Raw genomic sequence first — 20,101 nt, forward strand, 5'->3', positions numbered from 1 at the left:
ACTTGGGGAAGATACAATCGAGATTTCCGCGATAGATATGAATTCGCTATTCCAGAGATTACAACGGCCCTACTGCTTTTTTTTGCACGCATAAAAACACATACGCGCACATCCTTTTACAACTAATCAGGAACAAGCGTAAGACTCGGTAAAAGAGTGGACTTTTCCAATTCGCCCTTCTTTCCAGATCGGCGAGCACAACGGGAGCTAAACGTCTCGTTTCTCTCTCTTGCGATAACACGGAATCTTCGGCGACAGAATGCATAGAAAGCGCGGGTGCTCGTAGGAAGCGATGAACTACCGGTCCCAATCGAGTTCCCTAATATAATGTGCACGGTCTTTGTGTCGAAAACGTCACAGTCCCGAAAAGTATTCTGAATAGAATAATCCGATGTTATGCCCGAGAAAACGATATGCCCCAGTATAACACAAAAACTTTGTTACATCGGATTTTTTCATTAAACGAGATAATCGAGAGAATTTAAGATGCGACGAGATCGGTATAGAAATTGAAGATAATGATTTGAAAGAATTTATTTTCACTTTTATGGAGTTTGGACGTGCGCGGAATATAAAAGCACAGCATTTTGTCGTATTTCTCCCGGATATAGAAAGAAAATATTTTGCAGTAAACGAATATTTTCGTTTCATTAAGCTGGAATTACAGAGTTCTGAGTGTTACGGGCTGCTAATTCGACTCGTTTTGTTCGCGTTCCTCACTACATCTTCCCCGATAACTCTTGTAAGACGTCCGCGCGACATTTAAAATACGGCTCCGCGGATTGTTCTCTCGTACATTGGCAAAAAATTAGTTATTCTTCTCTACCGAGCGCAAAAATTGACGCAGCACTCTTGGTCGCCGAGTATATTTTGCTCTTTTGAATAAAAAATTTTAAAAATATCGCCGGTAACTCGACTATTATTTTTGGAGGACGAAATTGGAAAATGCACCGCGCACGGTGTATAACTTGGAGGATGTTGCTCTTGCGCAGGCACTGTAAATATTCCATGCAATTAAAAAGCGGCGAGATCTAAAGTTCTTTTTTTTATTTTTTATTGCGTAGTCACCAGCGCAGCGGGGACAAGCTCTAGAAAATTAACTCGCAAAATCGAAATTGGAGATTGAAGGCTTCGGGGAATTCGCCGATCGACAAAACGCCGCTTTTCGAAATTACCAAAACTACTTTGGCAGATTGAATCTGGCGCAGTCCAGATGACATTCACGGTGCCGTTGCAGCAGCGCTAGCGCGCGGCCAAATCTAATCGATTAAGCACGGATATTTTCACGAGAAACGTCCGGGAGAATACGCGAACGTGCTGCACCATATTTACGCTACTCTCTTTCAATTTCTGTACTAACCGAGGTGAAAGGTAACAAATAAAAGAATGTTAATTCTTTCTTCTCGAGACGCGGCCGCGCGCGTATGATCCCATCTCGCGTTATAAAAATCCAAGCAAACGGCGATAATCCACGCGCTGGCGGCCGCGGTGGAGGCGATAAGCGCGCCGGTTATCGGCAACAAAATCCGTGTTATTGATATCCGAGAGAAAGCCGGGGCGGAACATCGGACGCGGTGCGGCTGCGTTGCCTCCCGCGTGACTGTCGAAAGTCATCGACCGCCGTGAACAAAGTTTTCGCGTTATCGAACGCGATAGATACGCTCGTTGCCTCGGGGGAATGGGATACGTGCTCCGGATCCGCAATGCGCAGACCGGAAGTATCTGCTTTCCTTGCTGGCGACGAGCTAACCACGACGTTCCGACCAGGAAATACGTCGAGTGATCGGCAGGGAGAGGAAGGGGGGAGGGTAAATAGCTTTACTGTTTTACAGCTTGCCACGGTTTCGCGCAGGGGTTATCGTTATCGGCATCGAATTATCGCGCTGGTCGATGGCCGAATTTTATGATTACATTGATCGCGAGCAAATGTTGAGATAAGCGCATCTTGAAGAGAGAGAGAGAGAGAGAGAGAGAGAGAGAGAGAGAGAGATTCGTGGAGGAACTGAAGGATCTCTATCGAGTTATCAGCGAAGTTGCCTCCTGGCGCACCTCGTTCCTTCGTAATTACCGACTTCCAGATTTTCCACCATCACTTGTTACCTTTCCAATATACCTCTCAGTTACACAGAGTACCCGATCTAACGCAAATTCACTCGTCACGTTCTCCTCGCGTATCAATTCGGGGATTGTACGTGCGGGAGATTCCACCTGTGCGGCTACTTGCGTTGTTCGTGCGAAAACTTCGTACGCGTTATTACCTCACGGGGAAGCGTACAAAATTCCGAGTACCTATTACGATAGTGAAGAAGAGAGAGAGAGAGAGAAAGAGAGAGAGAGAGAGAGAGAGAACGGAGAGGAGAAGGGAGAGAGAGGGTCCTCCCTCGAACGTGAAATCAACGACGGCGGATTATCGGACACGTCCGAGTGTCACGTTCTCATCGAGTACCGCGCGAGATTCGCGGCTGTCTTTGGCGTGGTATTGGCAAGGCGAGTGGATACCGTCGCTTTGTGGTCAGACCAGGGTGATCGGATCGGCGGCGTGGTGTCAGTAGTTAGATCGATCGTGCACGTGGACGATACCTCTCTGCGAATTCATAAGAGAAGCAGTGAAAGAGAAAAAGAGAGAGAGAGAGAACAATCACGGAAAAGACTTTAATTGGTTCGCTCAAAGTTTCGTTAACCGTTTATCCGATGATTTTCTTACTAGTTCTGTGTATACGTGATTATCTTACTAGTTCTGTGTATCCGTCACCTCCTCTATTATTACAGCCGAATTCTGTCTGTCACTACTGCCATGTTACGTTGAGCCGCGAGCTGTCAGCGCTCGATTTTTTTTTTTTCATAAAAAATTACAAACGAATGTTAGCTGAAAACGTTAAAACGCAGAAAAAGTAAAAAAAGGCTTTTTAAATATTTTTAAATATTCCACAGGTTACATATTTAATCGTTACGTGAAAATAGAACTTTTTATACATTTCCTGATTCCAAATTTTCCCAAAAATTTCCTCGGATTTTGCAAAATTAAAATAACTCGAAATATATCAATGGTATTATCGTTTATTTTACGTGTAAAACTAATAAGAGATATGCGCACGCAACGAGCTTAATAAAAATTATTTTAATATTTGATTTGGGAAAATTAATCAGAGAGAGAGAGAGAGAGAGAGAGAGAGAGAGAGAGAGAGAGAGAGAGAAATTAATGAAGTTTAAATAATAAACCGTTTCATTAATTCTGTGAGAGGAGACGGTTCCTGAATAATGCGTATGCACGAGCGCCGTATAAAACGGAAACGTCGTCGGTGTAATTATTTGCGTAGTGAATATTTGTTGACCAAACGATTGTTTGTGTTAATAACGTAAAAATAACGTGAGCATTAATAAATGCTCAAACAGGCCCCTCCTCTGACGACAATACTGCGCGCGCGACGATGCGATACGCCACGATGCGGCGTGATCCGAGCGCGTTCGTTACAATCAATCACTCTATTTATATCGGTAATTAATTTATGACGCTTCGTAATTGCTGTATCTTGCCAGCCAAATATAATGTTGCGGCTTTTAATTGATATCTAAACGTGTGTCCGTTCGTTCGGCACGAATAACACCATGCGAACGTTAAATTTCACGTGGACCGCTTTACTGCCACGTTAAACTGAATAGAGAAAGCCTCTACCATGTTGTAAAGTGTCGAGCAGAAAAGTCCTGCATCATTTTTTAAACTCCGTCACGATAATTGTTGAGATATTAATGAATGAAAATTGGTCCATCAACGCGCGCAATGCGGTAGGATGTACTATGTAGTGCAGTCTGAAGAGACATTCTTTGGATTCTTCTTTTGATTTCCTAGTAACAGAAAACATAGATGTGCGGAGAGATCACGCAGGATCGCACTGCTAGCGATGTACCTCCACCTTTCGCTGTTATCCGATTTCCATCGCTGCTATGAAACAGCTAAGAAGCCCAAAATGTCCTTCTGCAGACTGCTTGCAGAGTTCATGTCGCTACCTACACTCACACTCGGCCATTTTCTTTCATTAATACCTCCATAATTACCATGAAGGAGGCTTGCAGATAACTTTTCCATTCAGCTTAACGAGTTTCACATTAACGCTCTCCGACACCTAAATTCAAACATCCTGCATATATACATAATCGCGTATCTCTCACGTTGCCGCTTGCACAAGGGCGTCGGAATAATCCCCACGGTGCCTCGTAAATGCACTCCGTTGCTTCGCATCAGCTGTTGTCACGCAGTTGTCGCCTGAACGTGGGTTGACATGTCGAGGCACCAGTGGTTACGGCCGCGTCATGGTCAGACGTGACGTATGTTTGCGCCGTGACGACGAGGGCGTGGGTGTTCGTGTAGATCAATGGGTCAAAAGCACGGCGTCTTACGAAATCCAATAACCGATATGCTCTTTAATGATAATACGGTATCATGCGCGCGCATGAACGGAAGAACAGAAAGAACGCGTGATTAATAAATTTTGAGAGAGAGAAAGATGGAGAGGAACGTCCGCGCGAGTATTGGCGGGACCGACGACCGACCGGCCGTTTCGCATGGAAAAATCGTGCGGTTGCCGTGCCTTGTTTTTTCCGCCGGCTTTAAAATGACACATTAAATATGACGCATGGGGGACGCGCGCGATGCCGGGATTTACTACGTCGGGGGTACGCGCGTCGCGAGCGGCGCGAGCGGCGTGAGCGGCGCGACCCTCCGGAATATTCGGCTGCAGACTGTTATTGTGTGCCGAACGGTTGGCTTTTAGCGATGCGCTAGTTTCCGGAACGCGACACGATAATGATCGACGGTATCGGTATAGATTTTCATCGAATCGGCCGGCCGGGAAGCGTGATACAATTCGGCTTCAGTCGCTCAGCCGTGGAACGTCCGCGTTGCCAGAGGATTATTCTCTATTATCGGCACGGCGCATATTGCGACGATCATAAAATCGGGGACGCAATAGCCGACGGCTATATAATCGAGAACGCACTCACCCGCCATTATCGTTTGCGTACATTATAACTCACACGCGCGGAGTTACAAACACGCGCGTGCACGCGCGGATTAATCCCCGTGAATTCCTTTCCGCGTGGCGACCTGAATTTTAAGCATGGCCGTGTGCTTTCGCGAGGATACCGCGGAATCGGCCGCGCGCGCTCCATCCCAAACTGCGTTTCCCGCGCATTATCCAACAACGACAAATTAATGTGTTGTAGAAGGAAGAAGTCCGGCATAATCAGGTTAATCTGCGCGAAGAAAAAAGTTTTTATTACAACGAAAAATACGCGCGCTCACGCTGCGGAGGATGTTCCGCTCGGGCCGGAAAACCAATTCCGCGTCGCTATTTTTGCAACTCGTTAACGGAAGCGTACTCTGTGTGTATTTCTCATTACGCAGCGTGGTGTAACTCGCGGCACGAAGGATCGCGATGTGTCTAATTTGAAATTTAGCAGCATCTCTCGCGCGCGAGAGCTAACTGAGACGTGAATATTATGGGCGGATGTTATGGCGTTCCTTAAATATTGAGAGATATACGACGCCTGTGCGGAGTTTGACGCAGCCCGAGAGATCCTTAGGTTAGTTTGCGCGGGCGCACGCGAAATAGTACGTTCTTGCTCGGCAAAAGTAAAACTGCTCGTTTCGGACGTTATATGTACACACACATACACGTACGTTCCGTGACGTACGAGAGCGCGCCGCGAAACATAAAATATTAGTGCACGCGTTACTTTTCAATTTTATCTTATACGCTCTATATTGGAGGCCGTGCGCGGGAGTAAGCCGCGCTATTTCCGCGAGACGTCCGGCAGTTTTATTTATACCGCGCGCGATGTTCGGACAAGCCGTTATTAATGCCAAAAATACCGCGCGTCGAGCGCGCTTCATTTCCTCGGCGTAAGGTCGCGCCTTCTCCTGGCCTTTCGCGAGTACACATTTACGATTGCGAATCCAACTAACAGTCGGCGAGAGCCCTTCAAAACAGTCTCACGATCTCGCGTGTGCATCTCAACATATACGTCCATGTAACTTCGGACTTCATTACCTAAACTGGGTGCAACCGTCCGCCTTTACTTTCGCGACTGCTGCCTTTCGCGCATCGCCGATGTAATTAGCTAATTAGCAATCCACTTAATTATTGCTCAACTAGCGACGGGAGTGATTAAAAATTCTCGAGCGCGCCCCATTTCCCCATTCCTTCCTCTCTCGTGTTTTCTCTCTACAAAATACTAGAGGTTTCCTTGCTTATACTCGTCGTCGGCGCAATAATTGTAAGTGTGCCCCACGCTCGCGTGTTTTAAAGCGGAATGCGCCGTTCGTTATCCCGCCGGCCGCTGTAAATAAAAAATGGGGCCGGTTGCGAGCACGCCGGGTCGATATGTGTCGGCCACCGCCACCGCTGCCGCCGCCGCCCTGAAAGAACAAACGAATTTCGAGGAGGATAGTCGCGATGCATATTTAATAAAGGGAATCCCCTCGCTCGCGCCGGAGAAGATGAAGCGGCGCGTCGGATGTTAAACGCAGCTGCGCATCGAAAGTTCGCCATGAATAATTCCGTTTGGCTCGTTTAGCACGCTGCCAACGCGGCCCAACGTCATTCGGTCCGGCCTGACCACGTAATTGACCTTGCATCTCGCAACTTTATTCACTGCCGTGCACCTCGGCTACGAGAAAACATTCCATTGCGATCGACCCGAATTCGAGCAGCGGAGAGACACGGCACCTCTTCTTTCATCTTTCCTCTTCCCGCCGTCTCTGAAATGTCAAGTGAAAGTTCGAGTAGGATGTCTATGTCACGGCTGTTATAACACGGATATTTGGTATAGCTAAGTTCGATGGTCTTTGTTAAAGCAAAAAATACAGTATAAAATACTTTGTTAAAGCATAAAATACTTAGCAAATACAGACAAGGCAGGATTGCTCGGTCCGAGCAATCGGACGACGGAATCCGCGATAGGCAGATGTGATGTGCATTTAAGATGTGTGAACAGGCTCTCTGCTAATATACAATTAAAGCGAGGGAAGTAAGGCCTATAGGAGCCATTCGCAGATGTCCAGCGCGAAGTTGAATTTATACTGTGGGAAGATAATAATGTTTAGCGGTATCAAATGCACGTGATTAGTGATCTCTGATCTGTCATACGCGACCCACTCATATTCTCTCACATCAAACCGTCTCTTTGTCCCAATTATTATTAATACTATTAATACCCATTTTCCATTTCAATTAATCGTGCATGCATTTGATTCATTGTGAATGTCGTGAAAAAATGTTGTTTACGTCCTTTTGATCTCGTGTGAATTGCTGTCCAATTATTCGGCACTCCACGAGTCAGCGGAATTTTGCGTTGTTATTTTCCCTGACTACGCGCGTAACTCTCGCGCGTAAGGGTGGTCGTCACGCCTGTCACGAAATACTTTCGTGCGACTTGCCGTATTTGCTTGTTTTTTGGCGAGAATGAGAGAAGCGCGTTTTCTCTCTCTTTCTCCCTCTCTCACGTTGGATTACGAGAAATTTGAACACACGCCACAAATATTCGAAAGAACCATTCGGCAGCGGAAACAATTCGGCAATGCGCGTTCCCCACGTCGGCCAAACATGACGCTATATTTTTCAGATGATGTGATCGTTTCAGGATGGTCCAGCCTCCGCCTTGCCGTTGACCCAGACTCTGTCGAACATTTATGGCCGCAGGTCGGCCAGTCCCGATGTTCCAGGCCCCGTAGACGAGACTCAGGTTCGTAAATGTGCAAATTGTGAAAGTAAATTACAGCTCTTTGGGAACGCACCCATTTAACGCGACTTCTTTCTCTATTTCTCTCTCGGCTCGAACTTTGCTTCGCTAAAATCAATTCGCGCGAAAGAGAAACAAACGACCTCGTAACAAACCCGTAATACGATTAAAAAATGTAACGACGTGTTTAACATTAACCAAGTGTGAAGCACGGTATGCACTTTCGGAGCGAGCTGTTTTTCCACCTCGAGGCACCGTCCGAGAGCTGTTTTAATTAATTAACGGTCATGGAACCGCTGATGCCAGTTTCGTGTAGAATTCGCGAATGGGAGCGGTATAGAAGGTTGGGCGGCAAGGGAGGAGAGAGAAAGAGAGAGAGGAACGGTAGAACGTATCGTATCGATCGGTGCATGTGAAAGTAAGAAATTTGTAACGGAAGCTCGTCGGCAGCTCTGACGCGGCTAGGTGATGATTGTCCGCGGAATTACGACGGTAAGCCCGTTCTCTGTAGCTGAGCATACACCTGCGTGAAGATCCCTGGCTTACCAGCTCACTTACTCGGAAGATTCGTGGCGGCACGGTTCAGAACTTGCTCACAACCTCAAACTATTACGTGCGAGTTTGCTCGTACGTGTCGATAACGCGGATTTCCACTACAAAGCCTCAAACTTAACTCTTTTTGTTTCTTTAGACCTGGAGACGTTGAATTTCCAGCAGAAGTCTTTGACTTCTCGTTCTCGTATCGCGAAGCCCTTCGCTTCCCTTCGTCGCGAGATATTGATAAACGTTGAATTAAACGTAGGCGGAGGATAATGAGGGGAGGTAAACGTAATAGTTTGGGGTCGTACGTTTAACTTATGAATACATTGACGAGCTCTCTCAATTAGAGTGACATTTCATCCGCAAAGTTTCCCCTTGGCTTAATTATTTCCATCAGAGACACATCTCTCATACTAATTTTGGACTCATGCAGGCCAAATTTCACATAGCCGGCGAATAGACTAGTAAAGAGAAACGAGGGAATCACTTTATACGGTCTCGCAACTGGTCTTATTCAGCGTGAGTCTGAAGCATCACAGGTCTGAGGTGAATCTCGACGTGAGCGCGTCTAGCTTTAAGGGTCCCTAATGCTGGTTTTAAACTCTCATAAGGGTCTTAAGCTCTAATGGCTGCTCTCGAGCATCCGCCATCAACCCTAGTTCAAAAGAGACACGCGGGAAGTATCCTCGCGAGCGTGTCCTCTCCCTGTTTCTCTTTCCTCTCTCTCACTCGCTCGATACAACGTACGAATACATAGATTCTTGCCGCTGTAACGGACGTTCCGGCAGCTGTGCCAGTTGAATTTTGAAACGGAACAATAACGTGTGGTGTTTTATATAAATATCGAAATGTAATACCAACTCGCAGCACACGAGAATAACATCAAATGGCCCGATTCGAGAAATTTTATTTCCGCCGCGCAATCGAGTGTAACCCCGGGTGCATTTACATGTGCGCCGTGCGGGAACACGCCACTGAAAAATTCTGCACGTCGCTGGTGACGGCGGCGGCGGCGGCGGCGACGAGGGACGGCAGCGGCCGAATTTTTATTACCGCTTAAATCTATTCCACTTAAATCGCCATGCCGTAGTTCCCGTTACCGTGCTTGTCCGTACTCCGTCGAGTAGCAGCCGGCTAAACGAATCGTTCTCAGCATGAAAATAAAAATGTCGATTTAATGCATATCTATCGCGCGTCTCTCGTCGTTCCGCGGCAAATCGGAATGAATATGTGCGCCACGTACGTAAATCCCGGCGAATGAATACTCGATGAATTGGGTTATTGCCGGCGCTGTCAACAATTTTTGAGCTGGCGCGAAATGATTTTTACCGGGGGGTTTCCCGTTCAAATATTACTTCCAACGGTAATACCGTCGGCGAAGAATCTAAAGTTGGCGAAATTCGTTGATTCGATCAATTACACAGCTCGCGATCACATTCTATGCTTTTGCGTGGCGCAAACAGGCGGCTCGTTGTACCGCTCTTCTATTATTCCCGAAAAAATGGAATTTTTCTCTCTCTGTTCACGTCACAATTAGAACGACAATTGGAGAGATTATGCAAAGTAGCTAATTAATCGGGATCAGCGGGGCGCGATTCACGCCTTTCCGCGGCTGCAACCGCCCTTTTTCTTTTTTCCTTCCGCGTGACGCGCTTGCAATTACATTGATGTGAGTCGCTGCCGAAGTACCGCACTCCCTCATCCTTCCTTCCATCCTCTAAAGCCGCTGCTCTAAAGAAGCTTAGCTCGGCGCTTAAAGCTGAAGAGGGCATTCGTGCGTCGGAGCTTCTTGCCGAAAACGCGCGGCTTCATCCCGGTCGGCTGTAAACGTAGGAATTAATTCGCTTTACGTCAACGGCAGGTTGTAATTTCGCGGACGGCCCCTTGGTATCCTCGCTGTCTACGGCGAGGCCTCGACCACGCAATTCTTCGCTTCGTTTCAGAACACGATCCGTGCTTCTCGATTATCTCCTCACGTTCTTCCCATCGAGTCCGAGGTTCCTTGAAGCTGCGGGACCGCGCGCGCGCGCGCGGCATTGTACCGCGGCATTGTGCTGGTAATGGACATCCGATTCGCGGAATAGAACGGCCACGAAGGCCTAGGTTAGAAAAGACTCGCATAGACCTGCGCATGACGGGTAATTAACCCGCACGAGGATATTTCGCGTATTGTTGCGCTCGCGAGAGTAACTCGCCGCACAAATCTCGATAGCAAGGTAGCTCAACGCCGCGGAGCGACCGACCGGATGATAAATACAACAATCGCCGTCTCGTCGGTAAATCCTCCGGGCATTTCCAAATCGCGATGACTTTACGAGGCCGTGTGTTAACTGGCGGGCCAAGCTGCCAGCGATCGAACAATTATCGTTGCTGTTGTATGCTGGCGACATGGCGGCGGCAACGACCGCGACGATTCAATTTGTAAATTATATCGAAAATCAGCATGCCCATCATAATCAATGCCGTTTTGCGGCCCGTCTATTTACGCACAAGCCGCGGCGGCTGCTTGGATCGAACGCATGGACCCGGCCTATGTGGTGGACGGCCAGATGTATAATGAATTCCGTTTGATTTGGGGAACCTGATTAACTCACGAGAATAGCACGTCGGTTGGAGGTTTGTTTAATCCATCCGTGATCGAAGCGTCGGCACGGTACGCTATTGCGAGCGCGGACAAATATCCATTAACGGAATTTTATTATTGATCGCTGTTTAATCAAGCCGCGGGAACGCGCTCGCGCCGTCGTTTTCCATCCGCCGATGGTTTCGTTAATTCGTTAGGAATTTATTAGGTATTTATTAGGGAATATTGTAGAGTGACACACATATGCATGTCGTACATCATAGATGGATGTGACTGTTTCGAACGAGGTCATAATGTCGAACGCGAGCCACTACCCAAGTCGAAATCTCGATTTTACGTATTATATACCTTAATATTCTATTGAATATCTGCTTTGAGACTCTGAAACCTACAATATCCTCTTTTCATTCGATTTGATATCAACTTTACCAAGTTCTTGGTAAGCTAACTAACAGTTAAATCATATATCTGTCTTTATCTAATTTAAAGAAAAAACAAAGACGTATGATTTAATTATATTGGTTAACTTATTGGTCAAACTAGGTTGGACAATTCGATCCTTAACCTACTGACTTTACTGAGAGGTCTAGAATCTACAAGTTTTGTGCATCTTCTGCTGCTTAGAGACGTTAAGTAATACTTTAGTTTCCGTGTGTATTAAACATACATTACTTTTTGGGAATATACAAGTGTTGAGAAGTTTGGGTCGAAAAAGTAGAGCTAAAATTTCGTTTCGTATAATTTGTAATAATTTCACGGACGACACAATTGGAAACGTACGCGCGTCCGCGCGCACATAGAGTCACGTCTTTCCTCAGAGTTAAAACTCGTCGTGAAGAAGAGAGAGCACGCGCGATTGCGATGTGACCGCGAGACTACAAATTATCGCCTGTCCAAAATGCGATTTCTAGGAATTGCTCGTGGCGACCCTCGCGGTGTGAAATTTAATCAAGCGAAAATTTAATCAGGTCGGTACGTAAATTTGCACGCCGCGGACACAATCTCACTGGTGGCGTCAATCTCGGACACTGTGGCGTTACCATTGTCTGAGAACAACATTTAACGCAACCGCGTGAACGTTTTGAAGCGGAATTGATGACGGTTGTCGGGCCGAGCCGCGCGAAGTAAATGGCGCGACTCTCATTAAATTTACAAGCAGCACGTGTGACGGTAGTTAATCACCTGAGTTCTTCATTTCGAATACGCGCGGAAAAAACTCGGCTCCAGGGGAGAGAAACCTCGAGCTGAGTCGTCCAATCGCGAAGACGCGCTTTAGAGTCGGAATTAGACGGCGACGCCTTCGTTGGGAGCATCGGAACGCTATTGATACCAGTGTCGAGTCGCTTTTACGGCAGTAAGACCGACATCCTCCACGTCGAGACCGAGAGTCAATTGTTCCCGAAAAGCGCTGAAGCTCGTTCGCGATCGAACGCGACTGTCCGCGTTGCCTCCGATAGAACGCCGCTAATTACGATCGCGCGGTCACCGATGTGATCGTAGATTTTCGAAAAAATTGCTGATGGAGGCGGGAGTCTTATTTCTTTAAATACACAACATCAAAGAAAGTGCGCGAAAAAACCTGTGAGGTGTGTGCGTAGAACTGGCATGATAGGTCAATGCGAATTTGAATAGTGAGATTACGTGTGCATGTGTGTGTGCGCATCTTCTATAAAATTTATGAGGTCGAAGCTGTTTTCCCAAGTTTACGAGACTAAAAGCATCTTTAAAATTTATGAAGTTAAAATTAACGGCGTCGACTCTTCAAAGTGTATTTACATTAATTTCGCCGGAATAGAGCGTGCGGGCAATTTTCGCGCTCTGAGAAAGAACTTCCAATATTCCGAGTCATAAAAAGCAAAGAAAGAAAAAGTCTATTAATTGACACGGTAACGAGTAGCAGACCTCGCCAGAGCAATCATATTTTTCCCGGAGAATTCAGCTCGATTTAGTGGCGGAAGGGGAAACGGCGTGGGACGAAACAACCACGAGGAAAAATTTATAAAGCTGCAGCTTCTGCGTGAGAGCATTGTAGCAAAAGTAAAGAAGAAAAAAATAAATAAATCCACGACTTCCGGTTGAGCGAGCCCGACCGGTATCTGTCGTTTTGAGAGCTCCGCTCGTTCTTCATCGGTCGGCGGAAAAACGAGGGGTCGCGTGTCGCGCGTTTGTCAAGCGCTTTTTCGAAAGAACCGCGATATCGAAAAGAACCGCGACGTCACGGCACGCGGGAATAAATGATGATGCGGTGATGTAGCGCCGAGGGTTACGTCAAAGGTGCGTTAGTGCGGAATAGACTGTTGATGGAGATTGCTCCGAGCTCGGAAGTCTAAGAGCCGCTTCTTTGCTCTCTCGCGCCCGCGGTTTCTCCGTAAACAATACGCCGCGATGTTTGGTATTCTTGGAAGCCCGCAGGCTCTTCAATCACTTTGAAATTTTCCTTCTTCTGCACCGCGCGAATCACCGCCGCGGTATCGCGCATTGCGCCTAAACATTATCTATTTTCGCGCGAACTTCCGCCGAAGAGCACAGCAGCACGTTGTGAGGTGCCTGTATTAAACCCGAAACGTCTTGATACCGAATCGTTGATTATAAAGTATGATGAAAGCGACAGCTTTCACATGAACAGTCACAAAGTGAGAGTGATAGGAAATTCACAATATCTTTGTTTCCAAACGACCGAATGCTTGGAAAAGTAAGAGCGATAGTCTTCGCACTTCCCGAGTCGAGATTTAGTTCTACCTTGGATCCAAACTTTCTGACATATGTATATCCTGAAGGATCAGTGTATGTTTGATATATATAAAAACTGAAGCCTTATTTAACGCCTCTAAATGGCAGAAACTGCACGAAATGCCATTTGAAGGTTTTAAAGAGGATTTTTCAGTCAGTGTTACTAAATAAAATCGAATAAAAAAAAGCTAATGACTTCATAGTATCAAAGTAGGCGTTAAATAGAATATTGAGTAAGTAGGATTAAAATTTCGACTTGGGTTAAAGAGGCAAATTACATAATTCCGGCATAAAACATAATAATACGGGAATTTATTTGGATAAAATTAAATGAACATGTTTGAACCTTAATTGCATATTTAATCAATGTATTTTTATAAAAAGAATTATTTAATTGTCCTTTGTGCAGAAATTTTAAACAATGTTTCTGCATCATTGAATATTTAATTTATTTTAATAAAGAAATTAATATTTACTTTTGGTTATAATTTACTTGTTTTATTTTATAAAGAAGAATGTTAAAATGAAAATAAAAATTCTGTCTCGAGAAACTGTAACTACAATACTATTTTATAAGAAATTTTTTTCATTTTCTTAATTGGAGTATTTGTACAAACGTAAATCAGAGTGGCTTGCAAGAACTGCAGGCAATAAATACTATCATCTCCGCACGAAAAATAATTCTGAACTTTTTTTTATCTAAATACAAATACTATTTAATTACATGTATAAAGTTGAAACATACTCATTTAGTAAATTTCTCTAAATAAATTTCTAAATATACTATTGCTTTTTTGGCCTGAAAGGTAATGTGCCCTCTTTTGAAAGCAAGTCCCACGTTGTGCCCAGCACATTTGACGAACTTAATCACTTGTATGTTGAGGTAAAAACAAAAAATGCGAGACTAAAGTAGTTTTCGTATAATCGTTGGAGGTTATTGAGAGAGCGGCTAATGAAGCGATTAATGCGATTAACACGCTTCGCTAGACACACGGCACTTTGAATATTATTGTCGATACCGCGGCGGCACGATTCTCGGCGCATTAATGCGCATTCGATTGCAACGTCATTGTCAGCGCCTTTATTCGTGTTCGTAGAATGCGACAATAATGGCCGGCGCGATTGTCGGGGGAATAAAGCGCGCGTGGAGGAATAAGGGTGGAATATAGAGACAGTCCGATACTTATGACACGCTTTCAGAACACGAGAGGCGAGGGAAAAGTAGGATTTGATTCGTGACATATATCCACGACGTTTCTCTTCTCCATTGGTATCGATCCCCGACGATGGGCGCGCCCGCGATACTCGATTGAAAGCGCTCGTTCGAGCAGCCCCGACAAAAAGCGGCTGGCGGCTTAAACGAATCGCGAAAATTCACCTCAAAGCTCGAAACCCGCGTAAAAGTTCGAACGTTAATTGAAAAGTTCGGCTCGCGCGATTGAAAACGTTCGAAGTAATTATTAAATCATGTACAAATGGAGGATTCATCCCCTGCGTCGAGGGAGCGAGTTAAATCTTTCTCGGCAATTGTTCCATTGAGAGAAGGTTTGGCTCTGCAACATTCTGACGGGCATAGATAGAGGGAGCGGAATAGAGTAGAGGGAAAGCTATAATTATAAGTAATAATAGCGAAAATTGTATTTTCTAGAAAGTTTTGAATATAAATATATAATTCTACATCCCTCGTAATAGAGGGAGAGAGAGAGAGAGAGCGCAGAGGAAAAATTACATTCAAACATATCGAAATTAAGTATTTAAATATGCATTGGGTAACGCTCTCGGATGTGTTTTTGTATGAAAAATTCTCGGAACGGTTTTTATAATTCACGAGGCGCAGGTAGCAAATTTTTTACACGTATCTCTATAGGTTCCCTTCCTGCCCGCTTTGTCAACCCTTTTTCTTTTAATATAATATAGCAGCTCTAGCTCAGTTGAAATTTGCGCAGCGAGCGTCGAGTTGACTTTGATGGACAGCGCGCATTGAAAAATATATATTCTCGAAATATATCGCACTCCCTCTCCCACCTTCCCCCTAGACTATTTTGCGCGATGATAGACTGGGTGTCGATCGTACGTCACTCAAGACGTCGATTCAGTGATTACATGTTCACTGTGCCGGCCAAAATACGAAAACGTAGAGGAGCAAAGCGACACACAAGCTCGCCGGATACGCCCAACGAGCACGCTGCTAATAATGCGATTTCGCGTAATTCCGAAAACGCCGGCGGGGGTATTTGCGGATGCTGCCGCCGCCGCCGCCGCCGCCGCCGCTGCTACTGTTGGAATCACGTAAGTCCTAGCAAACACCGTAAGATAGGATTAGACCTCGCAACAGCGAGGGGAGAAAGGAGGAACTTCGCGTTCGGAGCGAGGAAAGATTTGGGAGTTTTGGAGATCAATGTCGAGAGAAGATCGATGAGAGACGAGAGCTTCGCGAATTTCTCAACGTTCCGCGACCGCGTCTGATAATAAGAACGAGCCGATATTTGTATGCTGACTCGAGCGTATTGTTATCCATGTAGCGAGAAATTGGCGTTTCCGCTTTACGACTTTCGGTGCGAGTGGGGCCGATAATAACGTGCGCGACGGAATCACTTCCCTGTTGCAGAAGACGAGATACGATAACACGGGAGTGGAAGAACAGCTGCCACCGCCGCCGTCGCCACCCCAACTGAAAGAGGCGGCTCAGCTGGATGGGGTCCCCAGACCGAACTCGGTGGACCGTATTCTTCACCCCGACGGCACTCAGCACATCGGCCACGAGGCGCTCAACAAGGTAAGTGTACAGCCATTTCAGCACACACATGTTTGCAGCATTGTACATAGTGTTACATTCGTCAATCCAATGAACATACGAAAAAAAGAATTTGATTGCGGTGAAAAGTGACAGAATTGGTTAAAATCGGTTTCTGATGAGATATGAACGAGTCAGAAATTTCGATTGGGATTACCAGAATTTTGTTAAAGTTAACCGGAAATCCTAAGAATTTAGACTGAATTCTGGCAATCGGAATTTCTCAACCGTTTATATCTCAACGACAACTAGTTCAGCCAAACTATTCGTTTTCATGCAATATAAAAAATATTGTGTTAAATTCAACGCATTTTGCATGTCCCAACTTATCCACTCTAACATTTATATTGATTTAACGCAAAGTAAATATATAAGCAAATAACATAGATAATATATCAGAAATTAACGTAAGAATGTAACACTTGGACACTGCTGCGTTATTTTAACGCTTAGAAATTTATCAACTCAACGGAGAACAATCAAAATAATTGGCGCAACGCCAATACATTAAATTGACACGCGTTTCTCTATATTAAGAATTTAACACAAAAATTCCCACTTGGATCAATTTACAAATAGGAAATAGTCTTTTACCGCTTGCGTATACTAAAGTGAAAAAAATGGAAATTATGAGTAATACAAATCGAGTATTTGCTCGACGTAAATGAGCTCGAGGACGACGAAAAGTCCAGTTTCCGTAATAATCGCAACAGTCGAGTCTCATATTTAAATAAGGGTTGAAACGTCGGATTCACCACCCCCGCCCGCGAGAAATGACAAGCGCATGCGCTCACGAGCTCGAAATGCTCGCCACCTACGGTTCCATCCCTGAAGATACTCACCCTTACCGCGAAATCGATAGAAGCAGGCTCTCTAGTGCGGTTGGTAACGGCCTGGGAACAGACCTTCCACGTTACCGAGTGTCGTAATCGTCCAACGAACACCGGTGAGAAGTTACGCGCAGCCGATGCCGAGTATCTCGACGCGTATTCTCTTACACGTGAACCAGCAGAGCTGATTGTTCAAGCTGCTGGGACATCATAAGTAACGAAGTTCGCTCAAAACCACGGCGAACTTGGCGTCGCGGTACTGCCATACCGCTTGATCCTAATTAGATTTCGGCAACAATCATGTTGATTGCTTGAAAATTACTCGAGTTAGCGAATCACGCGTATCAATAAACTCCACTGAAATTCACCGGCATCGACTCTGTCGTGACGATTCCATCACTTGAGCTTAATCGGAGATGACCGGGAATCACAACGAACTACCACTTGGACAGTTTGGCGCGCCCTCCATCAGAGGGCAGAGACGGAGCCGCCTCGGGATTCCCGGGGCACCCGCGCGATCTCGCCACGGTCTGCCACGTGGTAAGATCGAGGTCTGTATTACCGCGTCCCCGTCGGCCGCAACACGTGGACAAAACAGTTCGGCCGCGACTTTGCAGCTCGTCGGCGCCCGTGCCGGACACGCACGAGGAACGTCTCGACTCCTCGGCCGCGGCGCCGGTCAGTGCGGTGCGTCGCGCCAACCGATCGCGTCGGGGATCGTGGGGGATGACGCATAGAGGTACGAGTGCTACTCCCGGACCGAAAGAGAGGGTGTTTCCCGCGTCATCGGGGACGCGTCCTTGGACTCGTGCGAAAAACCGAAAGGCGCTTATTGATCTATCCGTGGCACGGTTCTCGCGCGCGGGGACGCGATGTTTTTTTCCTCGCTGGCCGGTCGATAACGGGACCGGTTCGCGCGTTCGGCGCACGCGGAATATTCGCCCACGGCCGCGTGTCAGCCCGCGGATCGTGCCGCGGAATAGTGAAGTGCACGTCCGGGATGGTCGCGCGTCTAATTGCGCCCGACGGATCACCGGCCCGCGCCAGCCAGCCAGGGCCAGCGCCCGGATACATCGAGCTATACACGTTATACCGTAATTGCACGCGATCATAATAACGATAGCCTCTCGCTGGTGTATAACTAATTCGGGAATTAGGTTAATTAATTCGGCGTGCGCGCGCGGGCGTTATTGCGTCGCCGCTGACGGGCCGGGCAGGGCCGGCTCGGCCCGATGATTGCGTGCTTTTAATTACGGGAAAATACGCGCGCGAGTCCGCGCGATAACGCCCGTATCGCGTCCTTCGTGGAATGGAGATTTCAAAGACGAAATTTACGTCCGCCCGAATTTCCTAGTGAAAATTGCTGTAGGATTTTGTGAACGAGGAATAGATCGCGACTTTCCGCAGTGATTCATTATCCATTCATTTCATACATGCTGTTGAAACGCGCTCGCTGTGTTTCCAGCGAAATCTACTATGTCCCTTAGTCAGATAGACCTTCCGAGTCGAAATTTTGGCCCTGTATTAAATCTTGAATTCTATAATAGGAGCAATAGGAGCTAAGTTAGCTAAGTAGGTTTAATGCGAATGATACAATTTACTCCTGCTTTAACTCTGATAATGTCCGAAATTTTTTACTTTTTTTAGCGTCAAAATAGGTTGTATTATAGAATACTTGAGAATATCAAAATAGGTGTTGAATGGAATAGTGACGCTGAAAATACGATCAAAATTTCTATTCGAGTAGGTTAAACAGAATCAAAAGAAGTTTGATACAGATTTTGGAGTATGAAAATATTAAAGGCTGAAAATAGGGTGAAAATTTTGACTCGAGCTTACTGACAGTCTGTTCCTGGGCTATTGAAAACACATGATAAAATTCTAAAGGATTTATATGAAGAAAACAATTGCAGTATTTTCCCCATTCGTCAATACCGCGTGGTATTTTTCATACGATTTTTTCTTAACTATTGATAGCGGTGATGGCGAAAGCATCCAACGTATTTCGTGGGGGATATTGTTTCTCTTCCTTTTTTTCATTTAATTTTTCATTTAATTTTTTTCCTTTTCACCGAAAGGTTTCCGTCGAAGATTCTCACGTAGGAAATTGCGGCACGAGGAATTTGCCGGAACCTTACGAAATCCTCGGTGGATACTCCGCACACGATCGCGCATGAAATTCACCGCGTGCAACGATCGATGTGTATTGAATTTTAATTCGTTGCGTCGCCACACAGAGAACGAAGGGGATCGTTAAATATGAATTATGCAGGTGCGCACGGCGATGCGAGATACAAGTCTGCGCGCGAAAATTCAACCGGTACGCGTCCGCGGCGAGGATCGTTAATTGACGATCGCGACTTATGCGCAATTCATCACAGCAGCCGGTGGAATTCGCGGCGTTCTATCGGCTCCGTAAACGTCGATTATTAAGCGAGAGTGAACGGAAACAGTAACGCTTGCATTCCGCGATAGCGTTCTCCCGCTCTTGCCGCGCGTTCGACCGCACGATCCTCGCGTAAAAAAGGAACGAAATTCCACGATAAGCCTGATTCGCGCGCGCAGCTCGACGTGTTCTTATTCTTCCCTCGTATCGAATCGACTTCCATCTCGCACTAGGAATTCAGTTACTTCGAGACGCTCGAGATGCATTCGAATATGCGCTCGCGCAACTTTTGCAACCTAGCTTCCCGTTATCGCGGATGCATTCACGTGAAAGTACTTCTTGGTCTAGAAACTTACGCCATGCATCAGAGCACCTCGTGTTGTTTGTGCAAGGAGCGACAATCCCGATTTAGGGGCAACGCGCGTGTCTCTCTTTAGCGAATTAAACTTTGCTAAATACCGACGAGAAAGTTCATTGAAATGACCTCGCCAGGCGCATTG

The 20,101-nt window shown here is 46.1% G+C and overlaps 1 protein-coding gene across 3 annotated transcripts in view; it reads left to right on the forward strand.

Moving 5' to 3' along the window:
• The window catches only part of LOC116849356, a 473,095-nt gene that overhangs the window by 329,706 nt on the left and 123,288 nt on the right, over positions 1-20,101 (forward strand). For all 3 annotated transcript variants that reach the window (XM_032826434.1, XM_032826431.1, XM_032826433.1), the window contains 2 exons: positions 7,639-7,740; positions 16,200-16,367. In XM_032826434.1, coding sequence (XP_032682325.1) covers positions 7,639-7,740; positions 16,200-16,367 — 270 coding nt within the window. The remainder of the gene's footprint in view (positions 1-7,638; positions 7,741-16,199; positions 16,368-20,101) is intronic.

Source organism: Odontomachus brunneus, unplaced genomic scaffold (genome assembly GCF_010583005.1).
Source record: "Odontomachus brunneus isolate Ranch 3 - 2012 unplaced genomic scaffold, Obru_v1 Obru_scaffold_113, whole genome shotgun sequence".
Classification (NCBI taxonomy): Eukaryota; Metazoa; Arthropoda; class Insecta; order Hymenoptera; family Formicidae; genus Odontomachus; species Odontomachus brunneus.